Below are 19,112 nucleotides of genomic sequence, written 5' to 3'. Positions count from 1 at the left end.
GTAGAGCTTCTGTTTCCCCCAGTCGTGTGGAATTTCGGTGATCAAACCCCAGTGGCCTTCAAGCCCAGCTGGTTTGGGAACTCACCCTCCCAATGCCAGACTCCCAGGCTGGGGAGACGGATGTGGGGCTCAGAACTTTCACTCCTGTGTGCGGACCTTTCCAATGTAAATATTTTCTAGTTTGTGGGTTGCCTGGCCGGTGGGTATGGAATTTGATTTTATCGTGATTGCGCCCCTCCTACTGTCTCTTTGTGGCTTCTTCTTTGTCTTTAGATGTAGGGTAACTTTTCTGGTAGGTTCCGGCGTTTTTTGGTCAATGGTTGTTCAGCAGTTAGTTGTGATTTTGGTATTTTCATGAGGGGGGCGAGCTCACGTCCTTCTACTCTGCCATCTTGTCTCCAAGCCCCCACTTCATAGGATTTAATTGTAAAATATAGTGTCTGTAGAAAATGCATAAGCCATTGCAGCACCCACCTAAACCTACTAAAGTGGACATGCACGGAAGGACGGCCAGGCCAAGACCTGGATGAATCCGTCACACCAGCCCCCGCTCCACATGACTCCCAGACAGGCCTCCCCTGTCGGGTGAGTGACAAGTGTGTGCCTCCCTGGGTCACTGTGTTTTAATTCTGTGTGCTTTCTTTGGAGTGCAAACGGCATTCTGTCAGCTTCCCGTTACTCAGTGCTGTTAGCTGCCCATGGGATGGCAGTCTGGTCACCTTTGCTAGTCTGTAGGGCCCTGTGATGGGGCTGCACCCTGTTCATTTCTTGATTCTACTGCTAGTAGCCACTTGGGTGGCCTGGAGGGTTTTCTGTTATGACATGTGCTTCTGAAAACTTTGGAATTCTTATACACTTGGATGTCTCGGCCTCATCTTCTCCAAATTGCCCATACTAGACCCCTGTTTCTCAGCCCCCAAACATTTCCTCTTCTGTTTTATGGTTGCCCTTTAGGAGGGGGATCAACCCTGCCCCGCACCCAAGATGGGCTTGGTTGTCAAGATGATGCCACTTGCACCAAGAGGATCAGAAGACAGTTGGCAATCTGGGGAGATGGACGCAGATGTACGCTCTTGCAGGTGGCCAGAGGAAGAGCTGGTGGGGCCTCCGTCGTGGCTGCACGTTTGTGAGGTTTGATCTTCCCACCCACAGGACGCATGGCACTCGTGGGCCTCCTTATCCATTCGCATAGATTGAGCCAGCCAGGGAAGAGGGTGGGGCTCTGAAAGCTCTTGCTAGTCAGACCACAGGTCAAGGCACGAATGGATCCAGCCTCTTCATTGTAATTCACCTCCGATGTTTGGTTCATGACTGACACACCTCATCTCATCTAATCGAATATGAACTTGTCTGAGTGTGAAGTTTAGAAGCCTAGTGCCCAAGCAGTGTATTTTAGTTAAGACAAGCAGACGTTGGAAGAGCATTGGAATCTGCTTAATCCCAGGGCATTGGAGAGGGGCGGGAGACACACTGGGGGATTCCGGGCTCTGTTCAACTATTTCTGCCATGCTTTTGTGCCGCCTTGCCAGGGCTGTCTACCCACATGCAATGAAAGGCCCCTTCAGGGAAACTGCCCCTTCCCTGGCTGGTCAACGAATAGTCCTCAGCCAGGCGGTCAGCAGCTCCATGGAAAGCATCTAAGTACAAGCCATCAGCTGCATGTGGCAAGAGTATTTGGGGTATTTCCTGAGTGCCATGTGTGTTGTGGGTCCGCAAGACCATCGTCACATGAGAGGTGCCAGGGGCACTGGTTCACCTCTGTCCTGCCAGCACCAGTTCATTTCAGGAAGGAGGCCTCTGGAAGGGTGAGCCTGTGTGGTGCTGCATGCACAACCCAAGGCGTCAGGGCAGCTGGGTGCCCGCAGCACGGGCTCAGGGCCTGGGAAGGCCTCAGCTCCAGCAGGGCCCAGGGAGTGGCCGTCGTGGTGCGCTACTGCTCTGGAGCGCTAGGAGGGCTACCAGATGCCCGTGGGCAGTTAACGGTGCATGGTAAATTGGGCCTGCCGGTCTATAGACCCCTGGACGTATGAGATGGTGGTGTGTTTGTTCCAGTGGATGAACCTACACTGACATGTTGTAATCACGCACAGTCCGCAGTTGACTTTGCATGTATGTTCTGTGGGTTTAGACAAAGATGCATCCACCTTTATAGTATCCTACGAAACATGTTCACTGCCCTAAAATATCCCCTGGGCTCCTCCTACTCACCCCTACCCCAGCCCCAATCCCCGGCAACCACTGGTCCTTTTACTACCATCTCCATAGTTTTGCCTTTTCAAATAGATTTAGAAAAATCTTTTGATATGCTGTGATTTTTCTTCTTTAGACAGCTGAAGTGATTTTTAAAAAGTATTTATTATTATTTTTGGCTGTGTTGGGTATTAGTTGCTGCACGTGGGATCTTCGTTGTGACATGTGGGATCTTTCATTGCAGAGCATGGGCTTCTCTCTAGTGGCCCGCGGGCTCTCTAGTTGTGGCCCACGGGCTCTCTAGTTGTGGTGCACGGGCTCCAGAGCACATGGGCTCTGTTGTTTGCAGCATGCTGGCTCTCTAGTTGAGGCGCGCGGGCTCAGTAGTTGTGGCGCATGGGCTTAGTTGCCCTGTGGCATGTGGGATCTTAGTTCCCTGACCAGGGATCAAACCCACGTCCCCTGCATTGGAAGGTGGATTTTTAACCACTGGACCACCATGGAAGTCCCCTGAAGTGATTTTTGAATGTTGAGCCAACCTTGCATACCTGGGATAAATACCGCTTGGTTATGGTGTATAATTCTTCTATATTATTGGATTCCGTTTGTTAATATTTTTTAAGAATATTTATTTATTTATTTATTTTGATTGCACTGGGTCTTAGTTGTGGCTTGCGGGATCCTCCTTGAGGCATGTTGGCTTCTTAGTTGCGGCATGCAAACTCTTAGTTGTGGCATGTGGGATCTAGTTCCCCGACCAGGGATCAAACCTGGGCCCTACATTGGGAGCATGGAGTCTTACCCACCGGACTACCAGGGAAGTCCCCAGTTTGTTAATATTTTGTTTGGGATTTTTACATCACTGTTCACGAGAGAGACTGATGTATAGTTTCCTTGTAATGTCTGTGTCTGGTTTTGTTATTAGGGTAACGCTTACCTCATAGAATGAGTTAGTGTACATTCCCTCTGCCTCTATCCTCTGAAACTAATTGTAGAGAATTAATTTCTTCCTTAAATGTTTGGTAGAATTCACCAGTGAACCCATCTGGATCTGGTGTTTTCTGTTTTGGAAGGTTAGTAATTATATTATTTTTTACTTTACTTTTTTATTGAAGTATAGTTGATTTACAATAGTGTGTTAGTTTCAGGTGTACAGCACAGCGATTCAGTTTTATACACACACACGCACACATACATATCTTTTTCGGATTCTTTACTCTTACAGGTTATTACAAAATATTGAGTATGCTATACAGTAGGTCCTTGTTGGTTATCTATTTTATATATAGTAGTGTGTATATGTTAATCCCAACTTCCTAATATATTCCTCTGTCCACGCCCCTTTCCCCTTTGGTAACCATAAGTTTGTTTCCTATGTCTGTGAGTCTCTTTCTATTTTGGAAATGAGTTCATTTGTATATTTTATTTTCTTTTACTTATTTATTGTTTTAGATTCTACATATAAGCGATATATTTGTCTTTCTCTGTCTGGTTTACTTCACTTAGTGTGAATGTCTCTAGGTCCATCCATGTTGCTGCAAATGGCATTATTTCATTCTTTTTTATGGCTAAGTAATATCCCATTGTATATGTACCACATCTTCTTTATCCACTCATCTGTCGATGGAAATTTAAGTTGCTTCCATGTCTTGGCTATTGTAAATAGTGCTGGTGTAAACATTGGGATGTATGTATCTTTTTGAATTACAGTTTTGTCCAGATATATGCCCAGTAGTGGGATTGCTGGATCATATGGTAATTCTGTTTTTAGTGTTTTAAGGACCCTCCATACTGTTTTCCATAGTGGCTGCACCAATTTACATTCCCACCAACAGTGTAGCAAGGTTCCTGGAAGGTTACTGATTGTTCATTCAGTTTCTTTCATAGATACAGGACTATTCAGATGATCTATTTCTTCTTGTGTGAGTTCTTGCAGGCTATGTCTTTCAAGGAATAGGGCCATTCCATCGAGATTATTAAATTTGTGGGTATAGTTATTCATAGTATTCCATTATTACCCTTTCAACATCCATAAGACGTGTAATGATATCCCCTAGTTCTTTGCTGATAGTAATAATTTCTGTCTTCTGTATTTTTTTCCTAGTTAGCGTATGATTTTATTGATCTTTTCAGAGAGCCAGCTTTTGGTTTAGTTGATGTTCTCTACCAATTTCCTGTTTTAAATTTTATTGATTTCTGCTCCAAATTTTAGTATTTTTTTCTTCTGATTACTTTAGATTTAATTTGCCCTTTTTCTAGTTTCTTAAGGTAGAGGTTTAGATTATTGATTTTTGATCTTGCTTCTTTTTTAATATATCTTTTCAGCGCTTTCTCCCTCTAAGCATTGTTTTCACTGCATCCTTTGCATTTTTAAAAAAATTTATTTATTTATTTTATTTTTGGTTGTGTCGGGTCTTCGTTGCTTCGTGTGGGCTTTTCTCTAGTTGTGGCGAGCAGGGGCTACTCTTCGTTGCGGTGCACGGGCTTCTCATTGCGGAGGCTTCTCTTGTTGCAGAGCATGGGCTCTAGGCATGCGGGCTTCAGTAGTTGTGGCTCGCAGGCTCATTAGTTGTGGCGCATGGGCTTAGTTGCTCCATGGCTCGTGGGATCTTCCTGTACCAGGGCTTGAACCCGTGTCCCCTGCATTGCCAGGCAGATTCTTAACCACTGGGCAGGCGGTTCTTAACCACTGTGCCACCAGTCAAGCCCTGCATCCCTCACATTTTGATAAGTGTTATTTTTGTTTTCATTAAGTTCAAAATATTTTTTATTTCTCTGGAGATTTCTTCTTTGATCCATTTGTTATTTGGAAGTACTTGGGGGACTTTCCAGCTACCTTTATGTTATTTCCAATTTAATTCCACTGTGGCCTAAGAGCATCCATTGTGATTTCTATTCCTTTTTTTTTTTTTTTTTTTTTTAGTAGCTTTAATTACTTATTTAAATTAGAACCCCCAACTCTTTTTTTTAAAAATATAAATTTATTTATTTATTTATATTTATTTTTTGGCTGCGTTGGGTCTTCGTTTCTGTGCGAGGGCTTTCTCTAGTTGCGGCGAGCGGGGGCCACTCCTCATCGCGGTGCGCGGGTCTCTCACTGTCGCGGCCTCTCTTGTTGCGGAGCACAGGCTCCAGACGCGCAGGCTCAGTAGTTATGGCGCACGGGCGTAGTCGCTCCGCGGCATGTGGGATCTTCCCAGACCAGGGCTCGAACCCATGTCCCCTGCATTGGCAGGCAGATTCCTAACCACTGCACCACCAGGGAAGCCCGATTTCTATTCTTTTAAATTCATTAAGGTTTGTTTTATGGCCCAAGATATGGTCTTTGTTGGTGACGGTCCCATGTGCACTTGAGAGGAATCTGTGTGCTGCTGTCTTTGGATGACATCGTCCGTAGTTGTGAATTATATCCAGTTATGGATGGTGCTGTTGAGTTCATTTATGTTCTTACTCACTTTTTGCCTCCAGGATCTGTCATTTCCGATAGAGACATATTGAAGTCTCTAACTTTAATAGTGGATTCATCCATGTTTCCTTGCAGTCGTATCAGTTTTTGTCTCTAGCATGTGGACTCTGTTGTTAGGCACACACGCACTAAGGGTTGTTATGTCTTCTTGGAGAATCGATGCCTTTATCATCATGTCATGCCTCTCTTTATCTCTGAGAATTTTCCTTCCTCTGAAATCTGCTCTGTGTGAAATACAGCTACTCAAGTTTTGTGTTTTTTTTTGTTTTTCGCTTTTTTTTTTCTTTTTTGGCTGCGTTAGGTCATTGTTGTTGTGCGCGGGCTTTCTCTAGTTGCGGCGAGCGGGGGCTGCTCTTTGTTGTGGTGCGCGGGCTTCTCATTGCGGTGGCTTCTCTTGTAGCGGAGCATGGGCTCTAGGCATGTGGGCTTCAGTAGTTGTGGCATGCGGGCTCTAGAGCACAGGTTCAGTAGTTGTGGCGCACAGGCTTAGCTGCTCCACAGCATGTGGGATCTTCCCGGTCCAGGGCGCGAACCCATGGCCCCTGTATTGGCAGGAGGATTCTTAACCACTGTGCCACCAGGGAAGTCCCTCCAGTTTTCTTTTGATTGGTGTTAGCATGGTATGTCTTTCTCCATCCATTTTCTGTTATTTGCATCTTTAAAGTGAGTTTCTTGTAGACACCCTATGTTTGGGTCTTGTTCCCTTGATCCACTCTGACAATCTCTGTGGTAAGCTCCACAGGGGTCTTATGTAAGGGGTGCACAAGAGGAAGCAGGGGACACTGTTGATCACAAGGGCTGCTGGGGAAGTCATACGAGGAACTTATGTTTGTTCATGACTCTGGGGGCTGCCGTCTAGGGCATGCACTCATGCAAGGGGCTAGTGTCAGTTCAAGGACGCTGAAGGCTGCTTGGCCCAACAGAATTCAAGGACCCTGAAGGCTGCTTGGCCCAACAGAACGGATGCCAAAGCAGCGGTACCACGGAGCAGCTTAGCTAAACCCTCGATGATCCGTTCTGTGATGCCTCGGCATCAGGAATAGCAATCCTCTGAGTAGCAGATATGTCCAAGGACATAGATACTGAGGCCACTGTAGCACACACTTAACCAGGGCAACAGTGATGAAGGCTGTGATGAAGACTCCATAGAGTTTGAAACCCTTTTCTCAGCCTCTACTCCTCCAGTGGCTGGCAAGACCCACGAGAACACATCAGGGACCTCACGGAGTGTGAAGCTGCAATATTTTAGTTCTATTCTACATGGCCTGTGTATCTTAAGATGTCTTCTGGAGGTTGGCCTATGCTGCCTTGAGTTGTTAGGGTTCCTGCAGCAAGAGGTGCCCTGCAAGGAACAGACTCACTTGGTTAATCATCCCTGTTTGTGCTAGTGAGTCATGCTGTTGCTGCATCAGGCTCTGAGCACGGTGGAGCGTCTGCATGTGGTTGTTTAGGGTGGTTGGTCATTGCTGGGTGGCTTTTTTTTCTTTTAATTAATTTATTTTTGGCTGCGTTGGGTCTTCATTGCTATGCGCAGGCTTCTCATTGTGGTGGCTTCTCTTGTTGTGGAGCATGGGCTCTAGGCACGTGGGCTTCAGTAGTTGTGGCATGCAGCCTCAATAATTGTGGCACACAGGCTCTAGAGCGCAGGCTCGGTAGTTGTGGCACCTGGGCTCAGTAGTTGTGGCTCATGGGCTCTAGAGTGCAGGCTCAGTAGTTGTGGCGCATGGGCTTAGTTGCTCCGTGGCATGTGGGATCTTCCCGGACCAGGGCTCGAACCCGTGTCCCCTGCATTGGCAGGTGGATTCTTAACCACTGTGCCACCAGGGAAGCCCCTGCCCTCTCATATTTATCACCAAAGAGTGTTTGGTTTAATTTTGCTTCTTTCGAACTTTTAATCAATGGGTATTCCCAGTAATACACTATTGATATTATATTGAAAATGTTTTCTGTCTTAGCCCAGTCTGTTCCACACAAGCTGGTATCTGAACCTGTAAGTCATCTGATTAACTCATCCATTTGCTCTTGGGGCCTCTGTTGTTTCAAGAGTGTGTGTGTGTTCAACAGTGCAACTGCAGTCTTGTTTTTATCCTTTTTTTTTTTTGGCTGTGCTGCGCAGCTTGTGGGATCTTAGTTCCCCGACCGGGGATCAAACCCGGGCCCCCTGCAGTGGAAGCGTGGAATCTTAACCACTGGACCACCAGGGAAGTCCCAATTGTTTCTTTCCTTAACTGCAAATACATGAGAAATTTTCTTCACATTGGAGAGAAATCGGTGCATTGTACATTATGCCTCTACAGGTCCCTCAAGGATTTCACACTGTGGCAGTGCCACCTGGGGAGTAGACACCCGAATTGAGCTTGACCTTCATGGCAGAGATGTGGTGCTCCTACCTGTTGGCCTTGACATTGGGGCCAGAAGCCTGGGGTCAAAGGACTGACCCTCACCCATGCTGACATTCTCCAAGATGAGGGGCCACTTAACCTGGCTTCACAGCAAATGAACAGCACTAGAGAAAACGAGGAAAAAGGATATTACCGGTTCTAACTTTAAAAGGAAGTAAACCACCGGGAAAGGAAGTGAAAAAAACTAACGTTACAGAAAAGACGTCATTTCCACTCTCTTGGTCTTCCTGCAACGGTCGTCATGTGTTTTACTTCTAGATATATACTAGCCCTCTAATAAATTGGTGTTTTGTTGAAATAATCAAGTATTTCTTAAGACTGAAATGACAAAAAAAAAGGAAAACCATCTAATCTTTTTTTTTTTTTTTTTTTGGCTGCGTTGGGTCTTCATAGCTGCGCGTGACCTTTCTTTAGTTGTGGCGAGCAGGGGCTACTTTTTGTTGCCGTGCGCAGGCTTCTCACTGTGGTGGCTTCTCTTGTCGCAGAGCACGGGCTCTAGGCACACAGGCTTCAGTAGTTGTGGCTCGTGGGCTCAGTAGTTGTGGCTCGCGGGCTCTAGAGCTTAGGCTCAGTAGTTGTGGTGCACGGGCTTAGTTGCCCTGCGGCATCCGGGATCCTAGTTCCCTGACCAGGGATCAAACCTGCGTCCCCTGCATTGGAAGGAAGATTCTTAACCACTGCACCACCAGGGAAGTCCCCCATCTTATATCTATGTCCATGTAGCCACACATCGAGAACCTTCCAAGCTTTTGTACAGATCTCCAATTCTAGCTGACGTCCTGTCTCTTCTGCCTGAAAGACTTCCTTTCCCTTTTCTGGTAGTGCCAGTTTGCTGGGGATGGATTCTTTCAGCATTTGTGTGTCTGACTCAGTTTCCATAGTGTAGAAAGGTGTTTCCTCTTAGTATAGACATTTTCTGTGACACACAATTTTGCTCTGAGCATTTTAAATATGTTACTGCAATGTATTTGCACTGGCATTATTTCCAGTGAGAACTCATGTGTCAACCTTATGTTTGTTTATCTGTGTATTATGTGTTGTTTTTCTATGGGTGCTTTGAAGGTATTCTCTTCATCTCTGGTTTTTGTTTTGTTTTGCCTCACTGCATGGCTCGTGGGATCTTAGTTCCCTGACCAGGGATGGAACCCAGGCCCTGGGCAGTGAAAGCGTGGAGTCCTAACCGCTGTACAGCTGGGGAATTCCCTCATCTCTGGTTTTGAGAAATATAATTATGACAAGCCTTGGTGTAGATTTCTTTGTTTCCTGTGCTTGGTGATTGTCAACCTTCTTAGATATAGGCTTTATATTTTTCATTCACTTTGAAAAATTCTCAGCAATAATTTTGATCATTATAGCTAGAAGATTTTCTTCTAGCTTCCTTCTCTCATTTGGGAATCCAGTTACATGTGTAGTTGGTTGTTAGGGATCCTTTCACAGCTCACAGATGCTCTTTACATTTTTTGATACTTTATTGCAAAGTTCACATCTTTGCAGTAAAGACCCATCCTTACGTTCACATCTCTTTTTTCTGCAATATTTTATCTGCTTTTAATGCCATGCAGTGTGTGTGTGTGTGTGTGTGTGTGTGTGTGTGTATAGTTTTAATTTATTTTATTTATTTAGTTATTTTGGTTGCGTTAGGTCTTTGTTGCTGCACGCGGGCTTTCTCTAGTTGTGGCGAGCGGGGGCTACTCTTCGTCGCGGTGCGCAGGCTTCTCATTGCGGTGGCTTCTCTTGTTGTAGAGCACAGGCTCTAGGCGTGCGGGCTCAGTAGTTGTGGCGCACGGGCTTAGTTGCTCTGCGGCATGTGGGATCTTCCCGGACCAGGGCTCGAACCCGGTCCCCTGCATTGGCAGGCGGATTCTTAACCACTGCACCACCAGGGAAGTCCCTCCATTCAGTATATTTTTCATCTATGATGTTGTAGTTTCCGTGTCCTGAAGTTTGATTTGGGTCTTTTAAAATAATATCTCCATTTCTCTATATAAGGTTTTTGTCATATAGAACAGGGGTCCCCAACCCCCGGGCCTGTTAGGAACCAGGCCGCACAGCAGGAGGCGAGCGGTGGGCAAGCACACGAAGCGTCATCTGCCCGTCCCCATTGCTCACATCACCGCCTGAACCCTCCCCCCTCCCACATCCGTGGAAAAATTGTCTTCCACAAAACCGGTCCCTGGTGCCAAAAAGGTTGGGGATCACTGATATAGAAAACAATTATAAGAGTACCTTCTCTAATTTTAACATGGTGTCAGTGCTGGGGTGTTTCAGTAGATTGATTTCTCTGATCATCATGAGTCTTGCATTTCAACCTTTTAAAAAATTTTATTTACTTTTTGGCCACACCTCGAGGCACGTGAGATCTTAGTTTCCCGATGAGGGATGGAAACCATGCCCCCTGCAGTAGAAGCGCGGAGTCTTAACCACTGGACCGCCAGGGAAGTCCCTACATTTCAAGTTTTTCGAATGCCTTATATTTGATCAGATGCCAGAGATTATGAACTTTGCCTTGACAGGTGTTTGGTATTTTCATATTCCTATCAATATTTGATGGACTTCAATTCGTAGAATCCTGTTGTTTACTTCTTTTGGGCCTTGGGTTCAGTGTCAAGAGCTTTGCACTTCTCCCTCACAGTTAATTTGCACAAAACTTCACACTTAAGTCCAAACTAAAAATTCTCCAAAGTAGTATTCCGATTGGAAAAATAGGCCTGTGTTCTGTTTTATTTTTTAATTTATTATTTTTTATTTATTTTTGGCTGCGTTGAGTCTTTGTCGCTGTGCGCAGGTTTTCTCTAGTTGTGGCGAGCGGGGGCTACTCTTTGTTGCGGTTCACGGTAGGCCTGTGTTCTCTTAATGGCCTAGTGTTCTTCCAGAAAGATGGCCATTCAAGACTGGTGGTGGCCGTTCTAATTTCCCTCTGGGTTTCTGACAGTTTGGAAGGTGCATTAAAAAGAATACCACCTCCCCGTTCCTTCAGTGTTTTCCCATTGTTAACCACCTCTGCAGATCTGATGCTTGTTTCATGTACTGGTAGCTGTGTTGGGCAAGGAAAAGGGAGATAAAATAGTTGTTGTCATTTGAAATGGGTGATCTTGATGCAGACATGGTTCATTTCTAGAGCATTTCTGTCATTTCTTCATACTGCACATGGGAACGAAATAAACCAGGAATGGTCAAAGTCTAACTGCTGGGGAAATAAGTTCAAGATGTCAGAGGTGCTTGGGGAATTCCCTGGCGGTCCAGTGCTTAAGACTCCATGCTTCCGCTTTAGGGGGCGTGGGTTCAATCTGTGGTCGGGGAACTAGGATCTTGCATGCTGCCATTGCTTGGCAAAAAAAAAAAGATGTCACAGGTGCTGTTAGATGTATGGGATGTGATGAGATCAGTGAACAAGAGGACTCTGGATAGAGTGGAAAGGTCTGACTCCTAAGGCTTAGATTTGAAGCTGGAGGACGACAGAGCCTTGGGCGAACATAGTATGATTGAGTCCAGTTCCCCTGGGCTGTGAGCTGCACCAGCCTTCCTGCTCGTACTGGAGGACGTGGGTTTGTTGCTCTAAAATATGTGTTATGTTTCGGGACTCAGTGGTCTTTGAGGATGCGGCTACGGGCTTCACCTGGGCAGAGTGGGCTTTGCTAAGTCCTGTTCAGAGGAACTCTACAGAGATGTGGTGCTTCGAACCTTCGGGAGCTTGGCCTCAGCAGGTGGGGGCGGCATCACTCCTTCACTTGTCCTTTTAGAGAACAACCTATCTTACTCTGTTGACCTCGTTCCAAGATTTGGGCTGAGAAACGGGCACACGTTAGCAAACACACAGACGTGGTCAGAGGCCTCATGGAGTCTTGAGACTAATGAACAGCTTTACTTTGAAAACAAAGATCTGCTTAAACATCTTTTAAGATATTTTAAGCTGACTTTTTAAAAAAATATTTATTTGGCTGCACTGGGTCTTAGTTGCGGCACGCGGGATCTTCATTGCCACGTGCGAAATTTTCCTTGCAGCATGTGGTTATCTAGTTCCCCCACCAGGGATCGAACCCAGGCCCCCCCTGCATTGGGAGCATGGAGCCTTAACCACTGGACCACCAGGGAAGTCCCTAAGCTGACTTTTTTTTTTTAAAGGCTTTTTTTTTTAAAATTAATTTATTTATTTTTGGCTGTGTTGGGTCTTAGTTTCTGTGCGAGGGCTTTCTCTAGTTGCGGCAAGCGGGGGCTACTCTTCATCGCGGTGCGCGGGCCTCTCACTGTCGCGGCCTCTCCCGTTGCGGAGCACAGGCTCCAGACACGCAGTCTCAGTAGTTGTGGCTCACGGGCCTAGTTGCTCCGCGGCATGTGGGATCTTCCCAGACCAGGGCTCGAACCCGTGTCCCCTGCATTGGCAGGCAGATTCTCAACCACTGCGCCACCAGGGAAGCCCCCTAAGCTGACTTTTATTTCTCTCTTGAGGCTCCTTAAACTGGTAAGCGAGCATAGTTTTCAAATGTTGGGTTGGGGCACCCTTATCCGAGGAATACTATGCTTAAAACACACTGCAGCATCAAAAGCATAAACAGTCACCAATATTGGGAAATGTGTAGTTATAATAATCGTGAAAAACTATCAGTCCTTACATCATTAATGATTACGAATTTTTTTTAATATTATTTGTTTATTTATTTATTTTTGGCTGCATTGGATCTTTGTTGTGGTGCGCGGGCTTCTCATTGCAGTGGCTTCTCTTGTTGTGGAGCATGGACTCTAGGCGCGTGGGCTTCAGTAGTTGTGGCTTGTGGGCTCAGTAGTTGTGGCTCACGGGCTCTAGAGCGCAGGTTCAGTAGTTGTGGCGCACAGGCTCAGTTGCTCCGTGGCATGTGGGATCTTCCCAGACTAGGGCTGGAACCCGTGTCCCCTGCATTGGCAGGCGGATGCTTAACCCCTGCGCCACCAGGGAAGCCCGATTATGAATCGTTAATGTACTTCGTCCATATGTGAAACAACCGTGAAGAAGATAAGTGAGGAGAAACCTAAAGCGAGACTACAGTCTTACTGTGAAACAAAGACACCCTGCTGGAGTCGAATCCTACAGATGTACCGAGTGCGGGGAGGCTTCCGTGGAAACCCACGTCTAGACCCCAGCCTTCAGTGTGAGGCTGGGCAGACGGGTCTCATATCTAAGCGTTGATGTGAGATCTCACACTGTAGGCAAAACCTATCCGTGTCAGGAATGTGGGACGGCCTTTCCTTTTCTCCCTTCTTCAGAAACATGTCTCCCTGGTAAATGCCACGTGAGGAATGTGGCGGAACTCTATCGTCACTCATCTTTTCAGACATGGGAGTGGTCACAAGCGAGCAGAAAACCTATGAAGGGAAAGAACATGGCAAGGTTCTTGTTTATTGCTCTGCCCTTAGAAGAACCGGGACTACTCATAATGGAATAAAGTCTTGGGAATATATGGAATGTGGGAAAGGCTTTCGTCGTCATTACACGACATAAAAGCACTCACCTTGTAAGTGTGAGATGTGGGAGAGCCTTTATTCATTCCTCACGCCCAGCAACACGATTATGGTTGAATAACATCCGCTTACTGACTGCAGTGAGTTCACGAGGAACCATGTGTTAGCTCAGGAGGATGGAGTGAGAGACCTTATCAGGAGGTCTCGCCTCGTGTTCGCCAGGTTTGTGGAAGGAGCAGGGAAGCAGGATTTGTGGATTGGATGTACTCATGGGGTAGCATATGGAAAGAATTTTAGTAATTCTTACCTACAGAGCTGGAAAAATGGAGTGGCGCTAACTTGTAATTGGGGAACGTGGAAAAAGTTCCTCCAACTATTGATAGAATAGGTTTGAGAGCTGGTCTTGTTTTTGGTTTGGACAATACTTTTGTGTTTCTAGACATGACTGTACAGTGGCCTTATGGGTGTTCTCCATCCCCATCAGAGCGACGGTGTGGTTTTATGCTCCACGGATTGTTTAGCAGAACCCGCCGACCATTCTGTGAGTGCCAGCAGTTCGTGCCAGGCCAGCTGCTGGGCTGTCGGGCAGCTGTCTTTTGTCAGCCCCTTCTCTTGTCCACAAGCGGATGGAGTCCAGCTTCAAGACCCTGCTGTATGGTACCCGGATCTTTATTACAGATTTTGTAATCTGGATGTTTTCCAGAGAATGGCTGTACTTGGAATAGGATAAGTCTCGCCTGCCTTTCTTTTTTTTTTTTTTTTTGATGCAAAATGATCAGATGAATCCTCTGATGCGACCATGGTTGTGCAGTTGCATTTATTTTTCTAAAATATTTATTTATTTGGCTGCACTGGGTCTTAGTTGCGGCACACGGGATCTTTAGTTGCGGCATGTGGGCTCTTAGTTGCGGCATGCGGGACCTAGTTCCCTGACCAGGGATCGAACCCGGGCCCCCTGCATTGGGAGTGTGGAGTCTTAACCACTGGACCACCAGGGAAGTCCCTGCAGTGGCATTTAAACCTCTAAAGAGAGTAGGGCAACTGTAACACAGAAATTTACTAGAAATAAAAATGTTTTTTCCCCGAAGACAGGGTCCTAGGTTACCAAACACAGTCAATGGAAATATCCCCAAATCTAGATGGTCTTTTGCAAAGATCTGCGTGGCTTTGTAAAAAAATCGAGATGAAATTCACAACACCTACAGCTAACCATTTAATAATATACAATTTGGTCCGTACACTGTGTTGTGCAACCATCTCTAATGTGAAAGCCTCTTCCTCACGCCAGGACACCCCGTGCCCTTTAAGCAGTGGCTCCCTATTTCCCCTGTACCCTTCCCGGCAAGCGCTCGTCTACTTTCTGCCTGTATGGATTTGCCCATTCTGGTGATTTCATATAAAAGCAGTCACAGGGGGACTTCCCTGGTGGTCCAGTGGTTAAGACTCTCCCTGCAGGGGGGGCAGGTTGGTTCCTCCCACATGCCACGCTGCGTGGCCACGCCCCCCCCCAAAAAAACAGTCGCACAACATGTGATCATTTGGGTCTAGTGTTCACTCAGCATAATGTTTTTGCGGATCATCCACGTTGCAGCATGTGCAGAACCTCTTTCCTTTTCATGGCAGAGTGTGGTTCCACTGTGTGTGTGTACACCACAGTTTGCCTATCCATTCGTATGTCGATAGACATTGGGGTTGTTTCCACCTTTCGGTTGTGGAAAAAAACCCCTGCTGCTCTGAGCATCCGTGTACAAGCTTCTGTGTGCACCTGAGTATTCATCTCTGTTAGGCGGATACCCGTGAGTGGAGTTGCTGGGTCATGTGGTGATTCTTTGACTTTTTGAGGGACTGCCAAACTGTTTTCCATAGTGGCTGCACCTGCACCATTTACATTCCCATCAGCAGTGTACAAGGTCTCCTATTTCTCCACATCTTTTGGGAAAACCTGTGTTTTATTTTTTAAAAATTATAGTTCCCATAGTGGGTGTGCCGTGATATCCTAAGTGACCAATGATGTTGAACTTCTACTCGTGTATTTGCTGACTCTGTATCTTCATTAGAGAAATGTCTGTTCAAGTCTATTGCCCATTTTTAAAAACTAGGTTGCCTTGCTGAAAGAGTTCTTTATATTCTGGGTACTAAACCCTTATCAGATAAAGGACATTTGAACAAAATGCAATGTATGGATCTTGTTATACCCCTGTGGTGATCATTAGGGAAGCTGACTGCTGCTCGTGTTTATTTGAATATGGTAAACGCAAGTTGTTTATTTTTAGGTGTGATAATGGACTTTGGATTATGTTTTTAAAAAAAAACATATATTCCAAAATATTCATGGATTAAATGGTATATCTGAGAGTTTCTTCAAAATTATGTGGAGAAATGAGTGGAGTAGAAATAAAAATTGAAAAGTGTTATAGGAAAGTAATGGATATATACAGTTTTATTGTGTCTTTTCATATCCCTCTAAAAACCATTTTTAAAAAAAATTAATTTTTTAATTAATTAATTTATTTTTGGCTGTGTTGGGTCTTCGTTTCTGTGCGAGGGCTTTCTCTAGTTGCGGCGAGCGGGGGCCACTCTTCATCGCGGTGCGCGGGCCTCTCACTATCGCGGCCTCTCCCGTTGCAGAGCACAGGCTCCAGACGCGCAGGGTCAGTAGTTGTGGCTCACAGGCCTAGTAGCTCCACGGCATGTGGGATCTTCCCAGACCAGGGCTCGAACCCGTGTCCCCTGCATCGGCAGGCAGATTCTCAACCACTGCGCCACCAGGGACGCCCTAAAAACCATTTTTTAAAATCGTGGTTAGATACACATAACATAAAATTTACCATCTTAACCATTTTAAGTGGTATTACATTCACATTGTTGTGCAACCATCACCATAACCCAAGCCCATAACTCTTTTCATCTTGTAAAACGGAAACAATAAAAACATAACTCCTCATACTTCCTCCCCCCAGCCCCTGGCAACCGCCATCCTGCTTTGTCTTTATGAGATTTGACTCCATACCTCCTATAAGTAGAATCATACAGTATTTGTCATTCGTGATTAGCTGATTCCAATGAACATAATGCCCTCAAGGTTCATGCATGTTGTAGCGTATTAAAGAATTTCCTTCCTTTTATTCCAGTGTATGGATGGACCACACTTTGTGTATCCATTCATTCTTTGATGAACACTTACGTTGCTTTGCATATTTTAACAATTGTGAATCATGCTACCATGAACGTGGGTAAACAAGCATCTCTTTGAGACCCTACTTTCAGTACTTTAGCGTATATACCCAGAAGTAGAATTGCGGGAGAATATGGTAATTCTTTCAGTTCTCTGAGGAACTACCATACTGTTTCCACAACTGCTTTACATCTTACATCCCTACCAACAGTGCACAAGGATTCCAGTTTTTCCACATCCTTGTCCATACTTGCTTTCTGGGGTTTTTTTTTTTTTTTTTGATAATAGCTGTCCTGATGTGTGTGGGGTGGTATTTCATTGTAGTTTTGATTTGCATTTCCCTAATGATTAGTGATTTTGAGCATATTTTCATGTGCTTATTGGCCACTCGTATGTTTCTTTTTTGTTTCTTTTTTTTATACTTGAGTCAGTATGAATTTTTATTAACACACATTTTTCAAAGTCTGTACAAAGCAAAACATTCCTGTGTTTTAAAAAGTCCATTATTACAAACTTACAAATAAACAAAAGGTGTTACCAAAAGTTAGCTACACAATTTCATGGTAAAACAGTGTCATGATTTTTAAGAACCAAAATTTCAAGACTGAGGTTTCTTCCTTCCCTTTTTGGAACTTGTAGAAAGTTAGAAAATGTGTGGATTTGCTTTATATTAAATGCCAAGACCTTAAAAAAAGATTTAGTATAAAACTAAATGTATTTTTACATTGTCACTTCATGTAGCAGAATTTCTCAAGTCTTTAAAATATAAAAAAAAAAAAATGACTTAACTTTTTTCACACAGTTTATCTTTACCTCCTAAAAGTTTCTCATTCAGAAAGTTACCAAACTATTTAGCACTGCCATTTCCCTTGCTTTGAAGGGAAAATTACATCCTCTACTAGAGTGATATATAAGTAACATGGTCCATTGTTCCTCTTACCAGAAGGAAGTCGCTCATTTCCACATCTCTGTCCAATTATGTGCACGGCTCCCCTTGTGAGAATGCTCACCAGTTAGAAGCATTTGCTCCTAGGAAATGCCTAGCAAGTTAAACTTACTGCTGCTACACTTTTGGTTAAGACTGAGGTACAAATGTCACCTGCCCTTATGATTACCTCTAACTCTAGTACCGCCCCCTGCATTAATGATTCCAAGGTAGCTGGTTTTACTGTTTCATGGCACACTACACATCTCTAGTTCCTTTCACAAACATCATATAGAGGACCTGAGACAATGGCTAGAAATGCCAGTCTGTCCTCTCACCTGGAAAAGGAAATCCATGTGCCTGAAGGGAAAACAGGACAAAATTCAGGCTGGGGCCAAGCTGCTTTTGAGAGAGAAGCACCTGTTTTCAACACATTTCCATTAAAAGCAGGGAGTGTACAGGCTGGGGTGGGTGAGGAGGAGGGGGTAAGAGGTAGAGTGATATCACTGCCCCAGTCAGACTTACAGCCACTACTACAGCAGCTCATACTAACCTCCAAAATGCTCTGGAGTCCAAATATTATCCCATTTTGAATCAGGTAAAAAAAAAAAAAAGTTACCTGAATTTGGCCCAGTATGACAGCGGATATAAGTAAAAGGTATTTTTTAAAAAAGAGGTGGCAGTGTGAGAATTTAAAATCAGTCACATAAAACAATCAAGAAAGGGGCAGGGGAGAGACGTGTCCAGTACAACCTGGACAGCCTTTCCTTCTGCCCTTAAGTGCCTTTTGGAGGATTTCTTGGAAGAGCATGTAAGAAGATACTTAACTCCACACTTATATATTGAATTGTTTCACCTTAGCAATCAGTTTTTTTTTTTTATAAATTTATTTTATTTATTTATTTATGGCTGTGTTGGGTCTTCGTTTCTGTGCAAGGCCTTTCTCTAGTTGCGGCAAGCGGGGGCCACTCTTCATCGCGGTGCGCGGGCCTCTCACTATCGCGGCCTCTCTTGTTGCGGAGCACAGGCTCCAGACGCGCAGGCTCAGTAATTGTGGCTCACGGGCCCAGTTACTCTGCGGCATGCGGGATCTTCCCAGACCAGGGCGCGAACCCGTGTCCCATGCATTGGCAGGCAGATTCTCAACCACTGTGCCACCAGGGAAGCCCAGCAATTAGTTTTTAAGACTCCAAGGTAACAAGAAAGAAAAGATCTGATTCTTTTACTAAACGCTAGAGAGTAGGACTTTTTTTTAAGAGGCATCACTGTTACAGGAAGAATGAGCTAGGCTACCATTATTCCTTTATCAAGAAAAAGTTTCTTTTTTAAAAAAGTAAATAAAACTCTGGCTATACGTAGTACAAAGTGCATACATAATATACCTGGAAAAAAACCCAAGAGTATACCCTGAAGAAAAGGTTTATTGGAGAGAATAAGTCTCTTCCACTATACCAAGTCTTAAGGTGGCAGTTTTTAAAGTTCAGAGGGTGGCAGTGATATGTAATCAATGCCAAACTATTT

The 19,112-nt window shown here is 44.9% G+C and overlaps 1 protein-coding gene across 1 annotated transcript in view; it reads right to left on the bottom strand.

Annotated features, from left to right (window-relative positions):
• Positions 1–15,902: 15,902 nt before the first annotated feature.
• LOC132363494 (zinc finger protein 28 homolog) overlaps positions 15,903–19,112 on the bottom strand; it is an 86,540-nt gene continuing 83,330 nt past the window's right edge. The window contains exon 5 of the mRNA XM_059919182.1: positions 15,903–16,267. Within this exon, the coding sequence (XP_059775165.1) occupies positions 16,242–16,267 (26 nt within the window). The 3' untranslated portion in view covers positions 15,903–16,241. The remainder of the gene's footprint in view (positions 16,268–19,112) is intronic.

The sequence above is a fragment of the Balaenoptera ricei genome, chromosome 3 (genome assembly GCF_028023285.1).
Source record: "Balaenoptera ricei isolate mBalRic1 chromosome 3, mBalRic1.hap2, whole genome shotgun sequence".
In the NCBI taxonomy this organism is placed as follows: Eukaryota; Metazoa; Chordata; class Mammalia; order Artiodactyla; family Balaenopteridae; genus Balaenoptera; species Balaenoptera ricei.
This window is presented reverse-complemented; position numbering and strand designations above follow the sequence as displayed.